Source organism: Herpailurus yagouaroundi, unplaced genomic scaffold (assembly GCF_014898765.1).
Source record: "Herpailurus yagouaroundi ecotype Mexico unplaced genomic scaffold, PumYag 139, whole genome shotgun sequence".
Classification (NCBI taxonomy): Eukaryota; Metazoa; Chordata; class Mammalia; order Carnivora; family Felidae; genus Herpailurus; species Herpailurus yagouaroundi.
In genome coordinates this window covers 6,108,262-6,128,176 of record NW_024412394.1, presented here as the reverse complement: position 1 = coordinate 6,128,176, position 19,915 = coordinate 6,108,262, and the positions used below count along the sequence as shown (strand labels likewise).

Here is a 19,915-nt window from a genome sequence, read left to right as displayed (position 1 = left end):
TGTCAGCACAGAGCCCGACTCAGGGCTCGAACTCACGGACCATGAGATCAAGACCTGAGCCGAAGCCGGCCACTCAACCGACTGAGCCACCCAGGCGCCCCAGCTTAGCCTACTTTAAACGTGCTCAGAACACTTATATTAGCCTGCAGTTGGGCAAAATCATCTAACCCAAAGCCCATTTTATAATGAAGTGTTGAGTATCCCGTGTAATTGATTGAAGTCTGTGCTGAAAGGGAAAAACAGAACGGTTGTGCGGGTGCAGAATGGTTGTCCGTGTTCATGTGGCCGGGCAGGAGCTGGGGCACCCGAAGTATGGTTCCTCCTGAATGGGTGTCACTCGTGCACCATCCTAAAGCCAACAAATCCTATGTCGAACCATCATAGGTCGGGGACCATCTGTCATTTACTACTACATTTTACTATTATCTCTGCCCTTGAGGTTATTTAGCACTACCGTGTCTATATCATGGAACTGTTGTCTTAGGGTGTGCTACTGTGCATCTCTTCCCAGTTTCACATGCAGTGACATCACACTGGCAGCTTGAAATCAGCCTACTGGGACTGTTTATGCCATGGAAATTGACAAACGTTATTGTAAATTGGGGCGCTTTTCCCCCAGAGAGCTAGTTGTTCAACGTTTACCGCCACAGCAGGGGCATACAGATGAACGCCCATTGAGAGGCCAGTTCTGTGCACGTGTGTGTGTGCTCTTAGGAGGACTTCTCCTCCTCTTCCTCATTGAATATCTAGATCCTGGTTCTCTCTTCGTTTACTGCCTACCTGATGAACCCTGGTCCTTTTGAAAGTGAGTGGACAAGGAAAACAGGGAAGACAGACATGGGGCAAGGGAGGCATTGGCCGAGGGGGCCTCTTGATGTAACAACAGCCAGAGCTTGGGTCCTTTAAGAGAAACAGCAGTGACCAGTTCTATGAATATGATCAACAAATAAATGTTCCTCCTGACTTAAAGGAGGGCCTACTGCTCACACCACTTCAGGAAACAAGAAAACAATGCTATTTTTTAAAAGTTTTTGCGGGGGGGCACCTGGGTGGCTCAGTGGGTTAAGCATCTGACTTCAGCTCAGGTCACGATCTCACGGTTTGTGAGTTTGAGCCCCACGTAGGGCTGTGTGCTGACAGCTCAGAGCCTGGAGCCCGCTTCAGAGTCTGTGTCTCCCTTTCTCTCTTCCCTTCTCCTGCTCATGCTCTCTCTCTCTCTCTCTCTCTCTCTCTCTCTAAAAATAAATAAACATTAAAAAATTTAAAAATAAATAAAATAAAAAATAAATAATAAAAGCTTTTTTTTTTTTTTTTACATTTATTTATTTTGAGAGAGAGACAGAGAGAAAGCGTGAGTTGGGGAGGGGCAGAGAGAGAGGGACAGAGAAATCCCAAGCAGGCTCTGCACTGTCCGCGGAGAGGCCAATGTGGGGCTCGAACCCACAAACCGTGAGATTATGACCTGAGCCCAATTCAAGAATCAGACGATTAACTGACTGAGCCACCCAGTGCTATTTTTAATTGGGCATCATTTGGAAATGATATTAATTGAACTAGATTCAGCTAGTTGAGAGTGCTTTGCAGAATTTAGTTATGTGCAGTTTTCTCTCTTTATTGTACTTGCCACCCTGAATGGTATACTATTGTTGGTAATGCAGATGAGGCTGGTCGGCAAACATTTCTTTAGAACTTAGCCTGTGCCTGGCATGGGTCTAAGCTCTCTGCATGTAGTCTCTTCTTTAATGCTCCTAAAATCCCCATGAGGGAGATACTGCTATTACCCTCACCTTACAGTTAAATCCCAAAGGGGATAAGTGAACCTGCCTTACTTTGCTCAGCTAAGGGACACAAATGCATACACGTGTCCAGAGCGTATACTGTAACCCCCATGCTGCACTGCCCTCTGCCCTGTTCAGGGCATCGTGGAGTTCACAGAGGGACCAAGATCTGATGCCTGCCTTCAAAGGGTTTCTACTCCAGCCAGTGTAAAGGGGAAATACATGAAAAGCTAACTCTTTATCTAATTTCAGATTTAGATACATATATTATCCTATTCTCTGTACCCCAAACCAATTCAACCTTGGCCTCCTCCATGAAGCCTTGCCTGGCCCCTTCTCCCCAAGCCTTGTTTGTCCCCCAGCCTCACACACCTTGTCTTAGAATGTGTATTTCCATAGCTATATTCTCCACGCTGAAATGTGAGCTCCTGGAAAGCTGGGTGCAGTCAAATGAATCTTTGTACCCCTAGCAGCCAGCACGGGCAATAAATAGGCCAAATCAATACCTCCCCAGATGACTTCCAGACTCACACATCTTGCAAAAGTATAATGAGACATCTGAGCATAAAATAAAATCAGTCCATTTAAAAGAAGTAGAAGGAGTAAGTGCTTTTGGACCCCACGGCTGAGCCTATTACTATACAGAGGCAATAAATTTGACCCTGTCTTATCTAGCCACTGAGCAAAATGAGAAGCACCCAGAGCCACATAGGTTTCATTTTCCAACAACAGGAAGCAGACTAATTTATCTGCAGAAATAGAATTTCTTTTGGAACTAAACACAAACCAGAATTTATTGTGCAGACCCTTATTAAAGGACACTGAGTGACACGGTGAACGACATTCTTCAACTGCAGTTTTACAAAAGATACCGAAATGTTGTTCAAGCAGATGATTCTTATATCGACCCTCTGTTAGAGCAGGAGGCCTGACATTAAAGCATAACTCATTGAAAACGTTTCTGTGAGCGGCCGAGATAATCTGCTCCAGGTATTCTGCTCTCTGATGGTTGCACAGAGCAGGAATAAAACCAGGCGAAGCCAGCCCCAGCAACGTGGGCTGTGGCTTCTCTCTGAAGTGTCTCTCTTGAGCAATATGGGGTCAGTGCCAGGCTCTCATTCTGCTCGCCATCGAAACTCTACCAAATGCCTGTGATTAAAATTTGAAAGACATGTGGCACTACCAGTAGGTGACATGCGTCAGATGAGAGGGACAGGCCATGAGAGCTTTGGGGACTCAGCAGAGGAAGTGGCCCCTGGCAGTTGTCACCAAGGCCACGGGCCTGGGCTGAACCGTGAGGAATGGGCAGGATTCAGAACCTCAGAGAACTCAAGAGAAGAGTGTGGAGGTAGTTGTTCTGTGGAGGGTGTGTGTGGGGGAGGGGGTGTATGTGGAGGTTTGTGTATATTGTGTGTGTGGTATGAGTATGTGGTATGTGTGGGGGGGTGTATGTGGGGGCTGATGTGTGGTGTGTGTGTGTGTGTGTGTGTGTGTGTGTGTGTGTATGGGGTATATATATGTGGTGTGTGTTGTAGGAGGTGGTGTATGTGGGTTGTGTGTGTGGGTATGTGTGTGTGTGGTATATGTGGGCGGTGGGGATGTGGGGGTATGTGTGGGGGGTGTGGGATGTGGGGTGTGTGTGTGTATGTGGTGTGTGTGTAGGAGGTGGTGTATGTAGGGTTTGAGTGTGGGATGTATGTGAAATGGGGGGGGGAGGGAGCGGGGAGGGGTGTGGTGTGGGGGGGGGGGTATGTGTTTGTTTTGTGTGTGGAGGGTGGAGGGAGAGGACTTTGTCGGGGAGCGATTTGAAGTAGTCAAGGGAAAGTCTAAAATGGTGAGTTGGGCCAGTTCACTGACAGCCTTGAATCTGAGCATTTATCTTACAGGCAGTTGAGCCACTGAATATTTTTGAACAAGGAAGTTTTGGTCAAAGAGGCCTTTAAGGAAAAGGAAGCCCCAGGCAGACATTCATTCCAATTCCTCAGCATTTCTAACTGACCTAGGAGTAAATAATCTGTACCGCCCCAGCCCCATTCCTCTTGCCCACCTTGCCCTGCACTTGACTGGCCCTCTGGGGACGCACGCTTCCAGCCCAAGTTCAGGAAGGGCCTGAACGGCTGTCTCTGAGGAAATCTGCTGCAGACATTGCCCACTTAGATACAGCGCTGCCCTGGGGAGCTGCACGCTGATCACAAGCTATGCAGACTGGCCTGGCCCCTTGTGGGTAGGTGGTCAGTCAATTATCTTACCTGTGGTAGATGGAGGTGGGGACATCGCTGCCCTTGAGGAGCTCACAGATACGCCCAACACAAGCTATCCGTGTTGGCTGACACCACACCTTTCTCTCCATTTATCCCTTGACCTACTGGAACATTCCATTGCCTCTATTTGTAGGCACGTTTTTCATATACTGTCACAGATGATAGAAATAATAATCATTAATAAATAAAAATGCATGAATATGACATTGGCAGGTTCCAAGTGGCATCTGAGATCCCACCCCCCCCCACCAGATACTAGCCTCTTGAATAGTAGTCCTCCCCTTCTCTCCCTGGCCCCATCCCTCTCCCCACCCTAGCAGCAGAGATCCTTTGAACAAAAGCCCCTGAGAACAGTCTATTGTGGCTGCAGTGTCACATGGGCCCTTGATTGCCACTGGGTGGTATGCACTACCTGACCCTGAGAGTGGGGCAGGGACAGCTCTCAGTGCCCAGCAGGGGCCTTGAGGAGGGTTGGGAGAGGCACTGAGGCCACAGGCTGCCTAGTCTACTGCCTTGTTCTAGCTTAGAGTCTGCTGCCGAGTTCTCTTCTCCCAAGCAGAACTCCTGCAGTGGCCTGCTGCTTTCCAAACGGAGGCCTCTGCCATTGTCACTTTCTCCCCTTTGGTGTAAAACTGTTTTTTGAAGACTGAATCTTGAAATGCTTTGTGGAATTCTGCTGCTGGGGATGACAAGCCTGAGAGAAAGCAAAAGGCCGGAGCATCATCTCTTTATTGATCAGACTTCACTGAGCACCCAGTCTGACCCAGACGGTATGTGCAACCAGGAAGTGCAGGCTGTGGAGAGGAGCCACTGACTGAGACAGAACTGGAGGGGACCTTCCTGCATTATCTATCTCAGCAGCTTTCACAGTGGGTGCTCTGGGGCCCGGGTGTTCTTAGGGAGTGCCAGCGGCAAGGCCCCAGGATTTTTGCCCACCCTGATTCAACCGAGGCAACTTCTGTTTCTCTTTTTGTCATTAAGCCTTTGTTTGAAGAAAATGATCTGCAGTTTTGTAACACATCTTCTTTCAGACCTTATGACCCTGTTTAAGACATTTGCAGAGGCAGATTCCCAGCTTCCCTCCCCAGAGCTACCTCCGTTTCCTCTGGACTCCCACAGGACTCTGCTTATACCTCTAGGAGAGGACTTATCACACTGTGTGATCATTATTCAGTCTTTCATCCACTTCCCCTCCTGGACAGAGGATCTTGATTTCTCCAGCACCGAGCATGGTGGTTGGTGCATAGTGAGTCCTCCATAGACGTTTGCTCTGTGCCTGAGTTCCAACATCTATAAAATGAGGCAGTTGGAAACAAGTGACATCCTGTGCCCAGCACGTCCTGAAGCGGAGCCGGCATTCACTGGTTGCCTGTTGAATGAACAAATGAATCTAACACACCTCAGCCCTCAGGTGCCACGATTTTACCTCTTTGTGAATACAGACTTCCTTAAGACGTGCCGGAAACATTAGCCTTGGTGAGGGGATGCATGAGGGCTTGGATTAGAGGTGATTTCATCTTCTCAGAAAGGAATGATCAAAATGTGACCCCTGGAGGAAGGCAGAATGTAAAGGAAGCAGCTGCCCCCAAAGCTGAGATGGCATCTCAGTTGGTTCCAGAAGAATTCAGGTGGCTCTGTAAGACCAGTGGTAAAGTCTCACCACCTGAGTTGATTCCATCCACAGTTGCTTGTGAATATAGGGCCAGCTTCTGTGACATGAAGCCAAACGTGGCCAGATTCCCAAACTCAACATGGAGGCTGGGAGTGAGGAGTCCCCACACCATTTCCCTGCCAAGTTCCCAATTGCCAAGGCTCTACTCCCTCTGGGTAGTTCCAGACTGCCTTGCTAGCGATTCTGGAGAACAGAAGGAGGCTCTGGGCATCAGCCTTGAACTGCAGTTGTGGTTTAGTAAAAAGAACACTCACCTTGGAATCAGGAGGGCCCTGCTTGAATCATGCCTCTACCATTTGCTAGTCACGTGACCTTGGTCCATTTACCTTCCTGAATTTCCATTTCCTTGTCCATGAGAGAAGAACGTCTACTCCCCAGGGTGTGAGTACCTAAGTGAGGCATGTAAGTGATGGAGCCAAGGACAGCATAGATGCTCAGCAGATCATGGCCCCTGAGTCTGAGTGCCAGGAACCACACAACCAGACGCCCAGGCAGCGGACACAGCCCCCTGCCACAGAACCTACACAGCTCTGGGCCAACAGCACCAGTTGACCTAACTGGTGGAGGTCACCACATTTCCGCATTCACCACGTCTCTCTACCCGCTTGTGCTCACAGGCAGCATTAATCACTCAACCTTGCAAAGATACAGTCTCTGTCTCTCCCACTGAGCAGTGATGAAGGATGATCCAGTTGCCAGGGCCATTTTATTCATCATGCAAATGTGCAGGAACCATGTATGCTACTTTGAATGCATTAGGCATTTGACCAATGTCTTAGTCAGCTGGGGCTGCTATAACAAAAGTACCATAGACTGGCTAAGTGATAAACAACAGAAATTAATTTTTTCACAGTTCCAGAGGCTGGACACTGGAGAATAGGGTGACAGCATGATGGTTCTGGTGAGGACCAGATGGTTCTCGATCTTCCTCTGGATCATAGACTTCCAGCTTCTCATTGTGTCCTCACACAGGAGAAAAGGAGTAAGCTAGCTCTCTGACCTCTTCTTATAAGGGCACTAATCTCCTTCATGAGGATTCCACCCTGTGACCTAATTACCTTCCAAAGGTCTCACCTCTAAATACCATCACACTGGGGATTTGATTTCAACATATGAATTGGGGGGGGACACAAACAAACATAGACAATAATATACAAACATAGAATATATAACAAACATATACAACATATATATATATAACATAATAAACATAATATGCATATATATGTATACATATATATACATAATATACATATATACATAATATACATATATATATAACATAATAAACATATAAAATATATGAACATATAAACAGTCAAATAAATAGAAGACAAAATTCTAGCCTCTTGATGTCATCTGCTAGGCTAAAATGTATTGTGGCTGGCCCCTTGCAAGTGATAAAAATCACCCCTTGTGCTTGGTGAGTCCAGCCCAGGGAAGGTCTTAGTGTTCCCCAGGAACAATTCTGTTACATAATGGAGCTAGATAAGACTCATTGCCCCAAAAGCTCATTTCCCCAAAGAAGTTGATGATGAGTTTGAGAAAGACCTACCAACAGGAAACCAGCATTGTTCTTATCATAGCAAACAGCCAAACAAATAAACAAAAACAAAAACAGAAGATAACCCTAAGGTTCCCTGGTAGGCAGGTAGAGAAATGAGCTATAGCTGTGATATACTCATATTGTATGATATATCCATATGACATATTCATATAACTCATATTCATATAATGGAACACCATTGAGAATTAAAAATGAATAAACTAGAACTCCTTGTAGCAATGTGAATAAATCCCAAAAACACGATGATTGCAAGAAAGACAATTGCAGAAGGATATATGTGGAATGATACCATTCATGTAAATTCCAAAATGGTCATCATTGTGTATCAGGGGAGAGGAATGGGAGCCTTGTGTTATGGTGAAAGATAACATAAGCAGAGGAGCACCTGGGTAGCTCAGTCGGTTAAGCATCCAACTCTTGATCTCAGCTCAAGTTATGATCTCACGGTTCATGAGTTGGAGCCCTGAGTCAGGCTCTGCTCTGACAGCTCAGAGCCTGCTTGGGATTTCTCTCTCTCTCCCTCTGTCTCTTCACCTCCCTCTCTCACTCCCTCTCTGTTTCTCTCTCTCTCTCTCTCTCTCTCTCTCTAAATAGCCAATTAAACTTTAAAAAGATGGTGTAAGAACAGAAAAATGCATAAAACATATGTACAGATACATAGTCCAACAAATACTTACAAACAGAACATCTTTGCAACCTCCTCTTAGGTCAAGAAATAGCTAAGTAATGAAGTAATTTTAAGGGACGTTAGAAATGCAGGGTGAGAGTGTGCAGCAGGAAGGGAAGGTGTGCACCACCAACAGGACAGTGTTATCTTTGGGGTGGGGGGGTGGTAGTGGATTGGAGAGGGCCCTAAGGAGGCACTCACCACTCCCCTGACATCACAATGTTCTCCTTCAAACACACACACACACACACACACACACACACGCACACACACGCACACCAGAACAACTGTGGCACACTATCTAGATTTTTCCAAATACAGATGCGATATGTGGGTGTTATTTGTATCACTCTCTGAACTTTTTTGAAATGGTTTATAATAACTTCCAGAACTCGATGAAGGCTTAGATTCCAAGGAATCAGAGATCAAACAAAATTTATTGTTCAGTGGAATCCCTGTGATGGAAGTGGTAGTAAAACACAAATCTGGATGCGATTCTGATTAACCTTAATTTCCTCACTACTGTTTGTGTCAGGATCATTTTGCTTAAAGATGAGAACAGAGAATTTACCACTTCTCATTTCCTTCTCCAGGCGCTTGTATCCTCTAGGAGGGGCTTAATAGCTAAAGACCAGTCAGTGTGCCTGACATGCTGAGCAATGCAGGGGAGGCACTCATAAGACCACCTCTTATTGTTCTTCCACCATCTCTTTCAGTCCCCTTGGTAGGGACAGTTCTGCCTCTGTGCTGGATGGAAGTTGGACAGCCCAGTAACTCAGTTGCTCATTCATTGTTAATTACAAACAAAACAAACAAGAACCAAAAAACATTAGTCATTTTATACTGTAACTACCACCTCAACAGTTCAAATTTCACTCAAAGCTAAGACGTCTCTCCTTTTCCCCAGCTGAGACCAACAGCCAGGGGGAAAGGGAATGCACTCAGCCCCTTCTCTTTCTAAGTCACTTCCTCCCTCAGCCTGCTAAGCTCGATTTCCCAAGACTCTAAGAGGGAGTTAGAGAGAAGGAGGAAAGGCAGTTGGTAAAGATCTCACTTGACTGGTACTTTGTAACGTGGCTTTGTGCTCTCTGGGCCTGACAGATGTTCCAAGCTGGCTCTTCCTCACTTGGGGTACTTTTATGGGTCCCTGGAGGTCCTTTGACCTGATGCAAGCTACCTTATTTGGACAATTACTTACACACTTTGAGCCTTTATTGGTCAGGATCCAAACACGAAGCAGGTTATTCAAGTTGATAATCAAGTCAGGCATTAGAAAGACCGTTGAAGAAAAGCCTATTGGCAAAGGTGTTAGCAGAGTGCAGAGAAATGCAGAGGTTGTAACAACAGCAGGGCAGGAAGCATTGCTGCCCCTAGACCTGAGGGAGCAAGAAGAGTGAGCACTTCCTAGAACCTGAAGACAGAAAGGGCTGTGCAGAAAGGCTCAGTCCTTCTGATAGGAGCTATGACCTTCAGTCAAGCAATGCATCCAGTTCATGGCACCTGCAGCAACATCTGAGGGAATAAATACCTCAACCTCTCTCTCCTCCGACCCCTCCAGTCACTTGTCCATGGTCACCATTGTCTGAGCCCAGCCAGAAGGCAAGGGGTAGGAATCCCATTGTTCCAGCAGCAGCCACAGGGTGGGGGGGACGGCAGAGGCGGGGAGTGGCAGAAGAGTAGATGGTGGAGGGGGGATTTAGGGGAGCAAAAGAGATAGGTGCAGGGCTCAGCCCCTATGCATCCTATAGTCCACCGCCAGGCTTCTTTCTACTTATGCCATCACCCCTCTGGGTGGCCCCACTAAAAAGGATGTGAGTTTTAAGTGTGTGCTGAAGGGTGTAAGTGACGTGCTAGAACCAGCTCGAAGTGGCTCACGAGAACTCACCGTGTGCATCTCTTCCCAAATCCACATGCAGGAACATCACGCTGGTAGCCTGAAATCTGCCATGATGGGAGTAGTTGCACCACAAAAATTCACAAGTGCTGCGACACTGTAGGACTTTTTTTTTTTTTTTTTTTTCTCCCAGCGAACTTGTTAAACATTTACCAGCCACAGCACTGATCTAAGGTGGCCTTAACTGGACTCTGTTCCAAGCTTATACCCCACATTGTTTCCACAGCACAGCAGCAACTCTCTGGCCTTGCTCCTGGCACATCAGCCTGTGCCCTGCTGGAGAGTTCTCTGGTGGGAATCAGATTTGTCTGCTGCGTGCACATACACACATGTGTGCGCACACAACACCCACACACGACACCACCACCACCCCCCCCACACACACACACATGCACAGATTCCTAAGGATTCTTACCAAGCTTTCTGAGTGGTCGTCAAACCTCCTCATGACCTTTGAGGGAGGGGGAAGGTCTTCCACACACATCACCCCCAGTGAAGACGATAAGGCAGGCTTGACACAAACTGTGAGCTTTCTTTAAAGAAATTCTCTTCAGACATTTCTTTTGGCCCCTTTCTTTCTTTCTTTCTTTCTTTCTTTCTTTCTTTCTTTTTTAATGTGTATTTATTTTTGAGAGAGAGAGAGAGCACATGTGAGTGGGGGAGGGGGGAGAGAGAGGGGGACAGAGGATCTGAAGCAGGCTCCATGCTGACAACAGAGAGTCTGACGTGGAGCTTGAACCCACGAACCGTGAGATCACGACCTGAGCCAAAGTCAGATGCTTAACCTACTGAGTCACCCAGGTGCCTTGGCCCTTTTCTTGATGTGGGGTATTTTGGTTGTCTAGCAAGCACTTACCATCGTATTTGAAAATATGCCAGCTCTACTGCGTGGTCTGTCTCAGAACTCACTTTTGACTCTAGTATGTAATAAAATTTTTTGAAACAAACAGATTGATTTACAAATTGGCTAGTAGCAGATAAGTTTTCCAAAAGTGGCGGGAGACAGTTTTATTAAGGATCCTCAATTCAATTCCTAAAAGTTCTGAAATGTCTCTCATAAGCCAATCAAGAGGATTGACCAAATGCCACTAACCATCATCATTAGGGGTTTTTATAGGAGGGAGGCCCGTGCTCCCTTTTACCAGCATGAGAAAAACTGCCCTCCTGAGAGGTCGTAAGTGTCCTGAGAACACTCCAGACTGGCTGGTTCCAGTGTGACAAACATGGAACTGGGTTTTACGTTTGCTAAGGTTCTTGCTAATTTCCCTCTGAAAAGCCACTCAGAATGAAGCCTCTGGTCACCGCCAGTCAGTGAGGCCGGAGTGGCAGACAGCAGACTCACCAAGGGACTCGGGCTTTGAGAGAAGTCCTGTGTTCCGAAATGTGAGTTGGCTGAGGAGTGAGGGAGCCTCGGTGGGCTGGAGAGCCGGCAGGAGCAGCATCTGGACCCTCGGGAGAAGGGCCGCCGAGCCAGGCTCTGAGTGGCTGCAACCAGAGAACGCTGACGGCAAACCAAAGATGGATCTGGGGCTCCAGCAGAAAGAACCGCAGAGAGAGAGGAGAGTTCCTATTTGAACAGAAGCGGCCATGGAAGGGAAGCTGTGCCGAGCTGAGGCGAGGAATGGCACTAGAAATGTCTTTTCCTGTGTCTGCAGTATGCTCCTGTGGTATGCTTGTGAGTCCACATGGACCCTGGAGCATGCTGACCCTCTGTGCAGTCCACATCCTCTGCAAGGAACACGGGGGGAGAGAGGCAGCAAATGACAAAGGAGAGGCCACCATCCAGGGGCATGATCTTGGGCAGAGAATCCCAAAGTAGAACAGGGGAGGTTACTCTGGTGGGAGGAGACGGCAGACAGCCTTCTACGGGGGTGCCTGGTATTGCGTTTTGCTCTAAAAAGGCATACCAAGCAGTTCTCTCTCTTTTTTTTTTTTAATCGCCTATTTATTTTGAGAGAGAGAAAGAGAGCATGCGAGCCCGTGAGTAGGGGAGGGGCAGAGAGAGAGGGAGGGAGATAGAATCCCAAGCAGGCTCCACATCCTGAGCGCAGAGCCCAATGCAGCACTTAAACTCACGAGCCCGTGAGATCACGACCTGAGCCAAAAGCAAGAGTCAGACGCTCACCCGACTGAGCCACCCAGGCACCCCAAAAAAGGCATACCAACGGGTACTGATTGTACTGAAGCATGGCGGCTCCCTGGGGGGAAGACAGCTGCAGTGCCTGTGGGCCCGTGGCTGTTGGGTATGAGTGCACCCCAGAGATTATCAGTCACAGCCATGTGTCTGCAGGGCATTCATCACACCCTTAAGTCTGACCCGCCACGGGCAGGGAAGGTGTTAAAAAACCAACACCAAGATGGATGGTGGCACTGAGCACCTGTCAGTGTGTGATTGCTCTGACCGACAATAAATTTGAGCCATTAAACAGGAAATGGTCTGATTGGAAAGCCAGGATCTCTGCCTCTGAGCTGCTGACCATTGTGGTAATTGAACCCCTGACACCATCAGTCTCCGTAAGAATAGACCCTTTGACCTCTCAAACAGGTGAGGCTGAGTGATTCTATGAGATAGTTTAGCCCCCAAAGGCCCAGAGTCGGTGTTCAACAAGTGAATCGTTATTGGATAGCTGAGGAGGCCAGGCTGGAATGTCTCCCTGGCCCTGAGGTATTGTCTGCCATGGTAGAGCCGTATAACTCATGGCTTCCTCCCACGTAGGGCACTGGACCAGCAGCTGCCATGTTGGGCCCCGTAGCCTTTGCTCTATAGAAGCCTTCAGAGGCCCACAGGGGCCCTTTTGGCACTGGTGCCTGGTTGGAGATTTCAGTATTTCCTTCCTTAGGACTCCTAGGACAAAACCAAGGAGACAAGCAGGCTGGCTCTGGGTATTCCGGCTGCTAAACTTGGGAAAGGCGCAGACTCCTCACAAGCCAGCAGGCGAGCTGCAAATACCAAGTGGGAACAGGCTGCAGGCCATGGTTTCGGTTAGTAAAGGGCAGTCTTCACAGGCCAGCACTCGAGGAGCAGCTGAGGCTTTCTCTCGGCCCCGGCCCCAGATCTGAAAGGCATTCATGGAAAAGGGCAGTGCCTTCAAATACAAAGGACAAGTCAATACCGACTTCAATGATCTACCCCATGGCTTCCTTCATTATCAGACTCACTTCCAGAGGAAAAAAGCGCCAGCTTTGAAGTGAGACAGAGCTGAGTCCTGACCCCAGCTCTGCTTACTAACAGTGTGATCCTGGGCAGATTCGTTCCCCTGGCAGCGCTCAGTTTCCCCCATCTGTACTGGGGGCTTGTGAAGATTATATAAGATAAGGCACAGGAAATCCCTGATCCATGGAGCAGCCTGGTGGTGGATATCTTTACTCAGATTTTGCCTACCTCCTACAAGGGCCAAGTTCAGGCAGCCCCAGCCCTACAAAGAGTGTGTTTTCCTTGCTGCAAACCCCTGGGTCCCTTTCCCCACTATGGCTCCCAAAACTCTGGAAGGTGGACGGGGGCAAAGGGACACGCTAGCCCCATATACCATCCTATCCAAACGTCTGCAGAGTCTTCATTCCTTGTAACTCCTGCATGGAGTACTTGTATTGAACCTGGGCTCAAAATCTTGAGCAGTGTTTCTTAACAAGGGCTGAGCAGATCAGAGTTACCGAGGAACCTACTGGAAAATTCTAAGTCAGTCTAGAGCAGGGCCCGGTTGCCTCTGTGCTTTGACCGGCTGGCTCCTTGTGTGCACACCCAGTAGAGAGTCACTGAACCAAAGAAATGAGACTCTGAGCATTTCAGACACTGAATAACAAATAGGAGTTTTGGGGTGTGTGTGTGCGCGTGTGTGTGTGTGTTTGAGAGGAGGGTATAGGGAAGCAGGAAGAGGAGTTACAATGATCTTTTCAGTGCCCCCAAATCCTGCCAGGCAGGAGGGGCCCACAGGAGGCCAGCCTTCCCAGAAAGGGCCCCTCTTGCCCTGGGACTGCTAACCCCTGAACACACTGCCACTTCAGAGGTGGGGTCAGCCTGGGACTGTGGGTACCCCGTTTGAAGTTTCAGATACTATCTGACCACTCAGGGCTTCCTGCTCGTGTGACATTCAGATCTACGGCTGCTGGAATAAAACCCTTCTTTCTCGCCTTTGTATTGCTTTGGAACCGGCTGCTCGAGCCAATTCACAGTGTCACCTCAGAGGCCACTCCGGGCTGTGACCCCCTGTGCTCCTGTCGCAGCCAGAATCCTGTGCTTGAAAGGAGGGCCCCCTGGGCCTCCTGTCAGGTGACTGGAGGCTCTGTCCCTGGCCACAGTCCCAGTGGGCACAGAGACCTACAAAGCCCGAATGGCCTTCAGTTAAGCCCTCTTCCTCTGTTCTTGTTCAGCCGCTTTTGTTCCCTTTGCTTTCAGTTCCCAGCACCCCTTTCTCTTCGGGGAAGACTGATAAGCCCAACCTCAGGAAGCATCAGAAGCAGCCAGGGGCTGTCTCCTGGTGGGGTTACAATGCATTTCACTAAGCAGGCATCACCTTTGGCAAGAGCCCACTGGTTGCCATGACAACGTGGACAGTTTGTGTCTTGGGGATATGTCGTGCCCTCGTTCTGGCTGCCCTGGGGTCCCTTGCCCCAGCTTTCTTTCCCACATCCTTTCAATAGGCTTACAGCATCCTGGCGCCAACTCACATGAACCATTCTTTAGTTGGGAACAGCTTTGTCTCGATCAGCAAAACACTGCTAAACTTAGCTATCAAAGGAATAGATCAAGCTATTTCTCTCCTCACAAGGCTCCAGGCTCTGTCTCTCTCAAAGCTAAGGTCCTTAGCGTGGCCCACAAGGTCCTACACCATCTGGCCTCAGTTCCCACCACTCTGCCTTACCAACTTGGCCAGACACACTGGCCTTCTCGCTCTTCCTCAGAAGTACCCTGCAGATGTACCTCAGGCCCTTGGCACTCACCGCTGTACTCTCTGTCCTGATTTCTGCATGCTCGTTCCCTCCCTTCATTCAGGTCTCTGCTGCCTCCTCAGAGACAGCTTCCCGGCCACTCTACCTAACATAGCAGCCCTCCACCTCTTTATCCAGCTTTCTCTCCTCAAGGTGCCCTTCAGCCCCTGGCATTATATCAACTCAATTTTGGGTTGGTTTAATGTCCACCTTCCCCAGAAGACTGCCCCTTGAATGGGGAAAGCTCATTTGTTCCATCAGCGAATGAATGACCGGCCATGGATTCGAAGCTGCCTTTTCTATCTGGTAGCTTTATGGCATTGTGCAAGCTACCTGGTCACACAAGCCTTGGTCTCCTTGTCTGAAAAACACAGGTGATAATATCTGCTAGCTAGAATGACAGAAATAAATGAAGCAGCACAGAGAATAGAACCAAGTGCTTGCCCCGCAAACGGTAGCTGACATCGTCTCCCATCTTTGTGTCTGTCAGCTGCTTTCAGAGTAACGGTCTCCTTGCCCCAGGCTCCCGGACACCCACGCACCTCCAGGGCACCTGCCACTGATCTGCCACGGGAGTCTGCGAGATGCCCAGGGAAAAAACAGCCAGCAACGGGGCGAGGCGAGAGCCCTCTCCTGCAGATGGGCCCTGCCTTCATGCCAGGGCAGCCATAGCCTTTATATGGGAGACCAAGTCCTCTTGGCCTCCACCAGGCTGGGTGAGACGCCCCTGGGTGGATCCAGTAGCCCTGACTTCACCCGCCTCCAGAGACCTCTCACGGAGTACGGCTGAAGGCTGCCCAGCCCGCCACTACAGAGGAGGGTCTTCATGGATTTTCTCAGGGGTTTCCTTGGTGTGGAGCCAAAAAGTGTTGAAAGGAGGAAGAAGATTCACACCTCTTCTTTTTCGACAGGCTGGAAGATATATTTGCTCATTTCTGAAGCTGTTACGAGACGACAAAACGTTCTGTCCATTTCAAGTCCTACCGTTAACAGTGTGATGGGAAGATACTCTCTTCAGTTGATCACATCTGACGTTTTTCAGAGGGCAGGGGCTGGTACACACGTATGGCATTGAGTGTGTGCTACAGGCGGAGCCTAAACAAAGCACAGGGGAGATACAAAGAACAGAGGGACCAATCCCCGCCCTCCAGGGGCTTCCGGGCCTCTGCCTGGGGGAGCGTGGCCAACGCGCGAACGGGCAGCCAGCTCCTCAGGGCTGGAGGGCACTGCACCAGTAGGGGTGATAGGTCGTCTTCAGTTGGCGAGCCTAATGGTATCTGCGTCTCCTGTGTTTAGGTGATGGAGTAAGACACTTGTCCGGTGGGTTTACAAGAGACCGTTGTCACCTGACACAAGGGAGAGGGAGTGTCAGGTGCCTGGAAGATAAAGGACAGACTCCTGATCTGCTTAGCATATTTATCAAGGAGTTAGATAGTGACATAAAAGGCAGCCAAAAGGGAAAGAATAAAGGCACGGCGGAATGAGGACCTCTCAGAAGGCTAAACCCCCAATAGATGGGAAGTGTTGCGTTTAGGATCAAAAGGACAGTCACGCTGAAATAGGAGGTGTTTTGACAACTACTCACAAAAAATGTGAGTCTTTAACCACAAGCTTAATAGAGGCCGGTGACAAACTGACATGGCCATGACAATGACAGAGCTGCTGAAGAACAAAAACGGTGCTGGGGAGGCTGCCTGATGTAAGCATCCAGCTCTTGAGAACCAGAAAAATTTGAGTTCAGATCCCATCTCTGCTTCTTAGTAGCTGTGTGACTTTGGGTTACTCACAGCCCTCTCTGAGCCTCAGAATCTAACTGAAATGAGACGGTAAGACCCTCCTGGTTATGTTGAGAATTCATAATAAGGTGAGCAGGGCACCGGCCCAGTGCCGGAGAGGACTTGGCAGCACTTAGCATAAAGCAGGCATTCGATAAATGGTCACTGTTAGTAATTTACCTGCTATAGAAATATAGAATGTACATTTTTAACAGCTTGGAGGGCCATTCTGTACCATGTCCCTTTCAGACCTATCTAGAGGATTATGTCCAGATTTAGACTGTGATCCTTAAGAATAGTTAGAAAGCAACCGTGTCACTGAGTCCTTAGGTGAGGGAACTGGGCGGAGTCCGCCTGTGAATAAAGCTCCCGATACATGGTTTTTACGTAATGTTGTTGTTGTTGCTGTTGTTAAAATCTCTAAAGAACCATCAAATTAAGAAGGGAGACATGCTATGCTGCTCCAAAGATCCAAAGTAGGGGGAAAAAGAAGTTAGAGGGGCAGGTCTCAGCTCAAAGTAAGAGGAAACAGAGCTGTGCACAATGAAATGGGTTACCGTGCAAAGCGGTGAGCTCCCCACCACCGGAAGTATTTGGGCAGAAAGCAGATGACCATGTGTCAGAAATGTTAACAGGAGGAATGTCTGAATCCACGGCCCTTCCAAACAAACAAAACCGGATTTGGATCCAGGTTCCTGAAGTTAGCCTGGCCAAGTCAACCTCTTTGAACCTCTGTGCCCTTCTCTCTGCAAAATGGAAGCAATAATGCTTCAAATGAGTACTAGAAGGATTCAGTCTGGAGCGCCTGGATGGCTCAGTCGATTGAGCGTCTGACTTTGGCTCGGGGTCATGATCTCACAGTTCATGGTTTCGAGCCCCGCATCGGGCTCTGTGCTGACAGCTCAGAGCCTGGAGCCTGCTTCAGACTCTGTGTGTGAGTCTTTCTCTCTCTCTCTCTGCCCCTCTCCCGCTCGCACTCTGTCTCTCTCTGTCTCTCAAAAATAAACATTTAAAAAAAATTAGAAGGATTCAGTCTGATCATGTCCAGAAAGCACCCAGCCCAAAATAGATTCTCCCCTACGTGGAGTAAGAAGCAGGGCGGTCCGACTTCCAAGACACCTTCCGTGAGGCTACGAAGTACAGAGCAGCTGCAGAGACCCCTGGGAGGGTGAACAGACCCCACCCACCAGGCTAGAAAAGGCCGGGCTCCAGAGGAGCACACTAGCCAGAACGGGCAACTCTGTAGCAGTGGTCGGCATGCATAGGAACACAACCGTCACCAAGACCTTGGTCGGGTCCTGTTGCCCCGGCTCATGGGCAGGGCATCCGAGCCTGTTCTCAGCTCTGGCAGCATGTCAGCACTGCTTGGGCTAATCAGGCTTGGGAACCTTGGCTTTGGAGGGAAATCCAACACAAGGGACATGATTTGAGGCTATGAGATCCTCAGCACCTCAATTGGTGTGAAGACAGATGTGACAGATGTGAGACAGTTTAGTGATGTCTTCTTGGTTTCTGAGGGGCTCTCTAGCAGAGGATGGGAAAATGCTATTTTGCATCTTCCCTGGGGATTCAAGAGGAAACAAGTGAACTCAACAGTAAAAGGATTAGTAGCAATGTAAGGCCCAATTGTCTTCCAGTGACAGATGTTGGACTGTGGGAGGGACAGCCGAAATAGTCATGGAAACCTCTCCCCCGAGGCTTTCGCCAAGCAGATATTGCCATTGAAAGGAGGGGGCTGCAGCAGACTCCCATCCAAAGGCCCCAGAAAGTACTCACAGAGGTACTTTCACCTTGAGATGCACTTTACTTTGTCCTCTGCCCTAAAGATCACACTCCTCCTTTTACATTTCTTCCTTGTTGGAGTAACCCATTGGCATCTCTCTTCCACAGGCATCTCAGAAAACGTAGCCATGCCTTCTATGCCAGACTTGCTGGAAGAAAAGCTTCGATCACAACTGGAGGAAGAAAAGATAAGGTACCCACTTTTTCACCCCCACACACCCTGACCCCAGCCTCCTAAAGCTCTTGGGGACGACCCATGTGCTGCCTGGGGCCAGGCAGAGTGGCTACTCCCCAGCCCAGGCCTGGAGCTGCTCTGGGAAGTGGGTCCAGTAGTTGAGTCCTCAAATAGCTGGAGGGAGTGCTGCCTTTGAACAGACAGATGTGGGATGCAGAAACCACAGGCAGGATGAGGTTGGAATCGGGAGCAGAAAGCCTAGCTGGGCCCTGGAGCCAGTAGAGAGGTTGACTTGGCACCTTGACCAGCCTGAGGTCCCAGACTGCATGCAGCTCACTAGTCTTATCTGCTGCTGCCATCTAGGGGAGTCAGGAAGTATGACCACGGAGGTCTTCCACAGGCCAATCTACCCCTCTTTCCTCCTGCGGCTCCTTATCTGCGGGGCGTCCTGAGAACATCACACCCTCTTGCAGCCATTTAGGGTACCAAAATGATCTCACTAACAGAGGAAGGAACCTCCAGCATAAACAGACGCGTGGCCGTCACTGATACTTAGCATGGCCACAGAATGTCATGCAACACCCCAGTCCAACGTTGTAGTTCATGCATGCATTCATTTACACGTTCGACAAATGTTTGCTCTCTCCTCCCTGCCATGGGGAGGCCCTGGGGAGAGCAAACAAGGCACCTTCCCAGCCCTCGAGGAGCCTATGGTGTCATTATGACATGCTACCCCTGGGCTAGCTGGGCACGTACCCTGAGCAAACCCGGTCACTCTGGCCTCCCCACCCCCGACACATCCCTGCCACCCGAGACTTGGGGAGGACAAAGCCCCACTCTGAGCCCCCAGACTACTCCTCATGACTGCACTGTGTGTCCTGCCAGCATCCTCCCTCCCAAAAGCCTTGTGCTGCCCTCCCACACCTGCCAGTGTGGATTTGCCCCTGGGTTATCCTCTTTCTCCCTCACTCTGTTTATTTTTCCCAGTTTCTTCCCAACCCACTCTCCTGGTGGCTTTACTCCACTCTGTGTTGCCCCCTTGGTCCACATTTCCTGCCTCAGGGTCATCTCGGGAGCCAAGATGTGTTGGCAGTTGGGCTATTTCCTGTTGGACAACTTCTGATTCGTTGTCGCATGCCCCAAACTTATATACGCAGTGACGAATGTATTGTAACTTTCACACTTCAACCTGAAGGTGAACCAGGGCAAGAGTGTGGTGGTTGAGACTGTGGTTTCCAGAGCCAGATGGCCTGGATTCAAATCCTGGCCCCTCTGTTTATTAGCCCCCTGCCACAGAGCAAGTTATGTAACCTCTCCTTGCCTCAGGTTCCAAATCTGTAAAGTGGAGCATCTTCTTCATGGGACCAAGACGAGGTCTGAATGAGTTTATATGTCGAATGCCTAGAGGAATGCCTGCC

At 49.2% G+C, this 19,915-nt stretch overlaps 1 protein-coding gene across 4 annotated transcripts in view; it reads left to right on the top strand.

Moving 5' to 3' along the window:
• Nucleotides 1-19,915, top strand: part of KIF6 (kinesin family member 6) — a 388,886-nt gene that overhangs the window by 346,904 nt on the left and 22,067 nt on the right. For all 4 annotated transcript variants that reach the window (XM_040473403.1, XM_040473402.1, XM_040473404.1 and 1 more), the window contains one exon: nt 18,431-18,515. In XM_040473403.1, the coding sequence (XP_040329337.1) occupies nt 18,431-18,515 (85 nt within the window). The remainder of the gene's footprint in view (nt 1-18,430; nt 18,516-19,915) is intronic.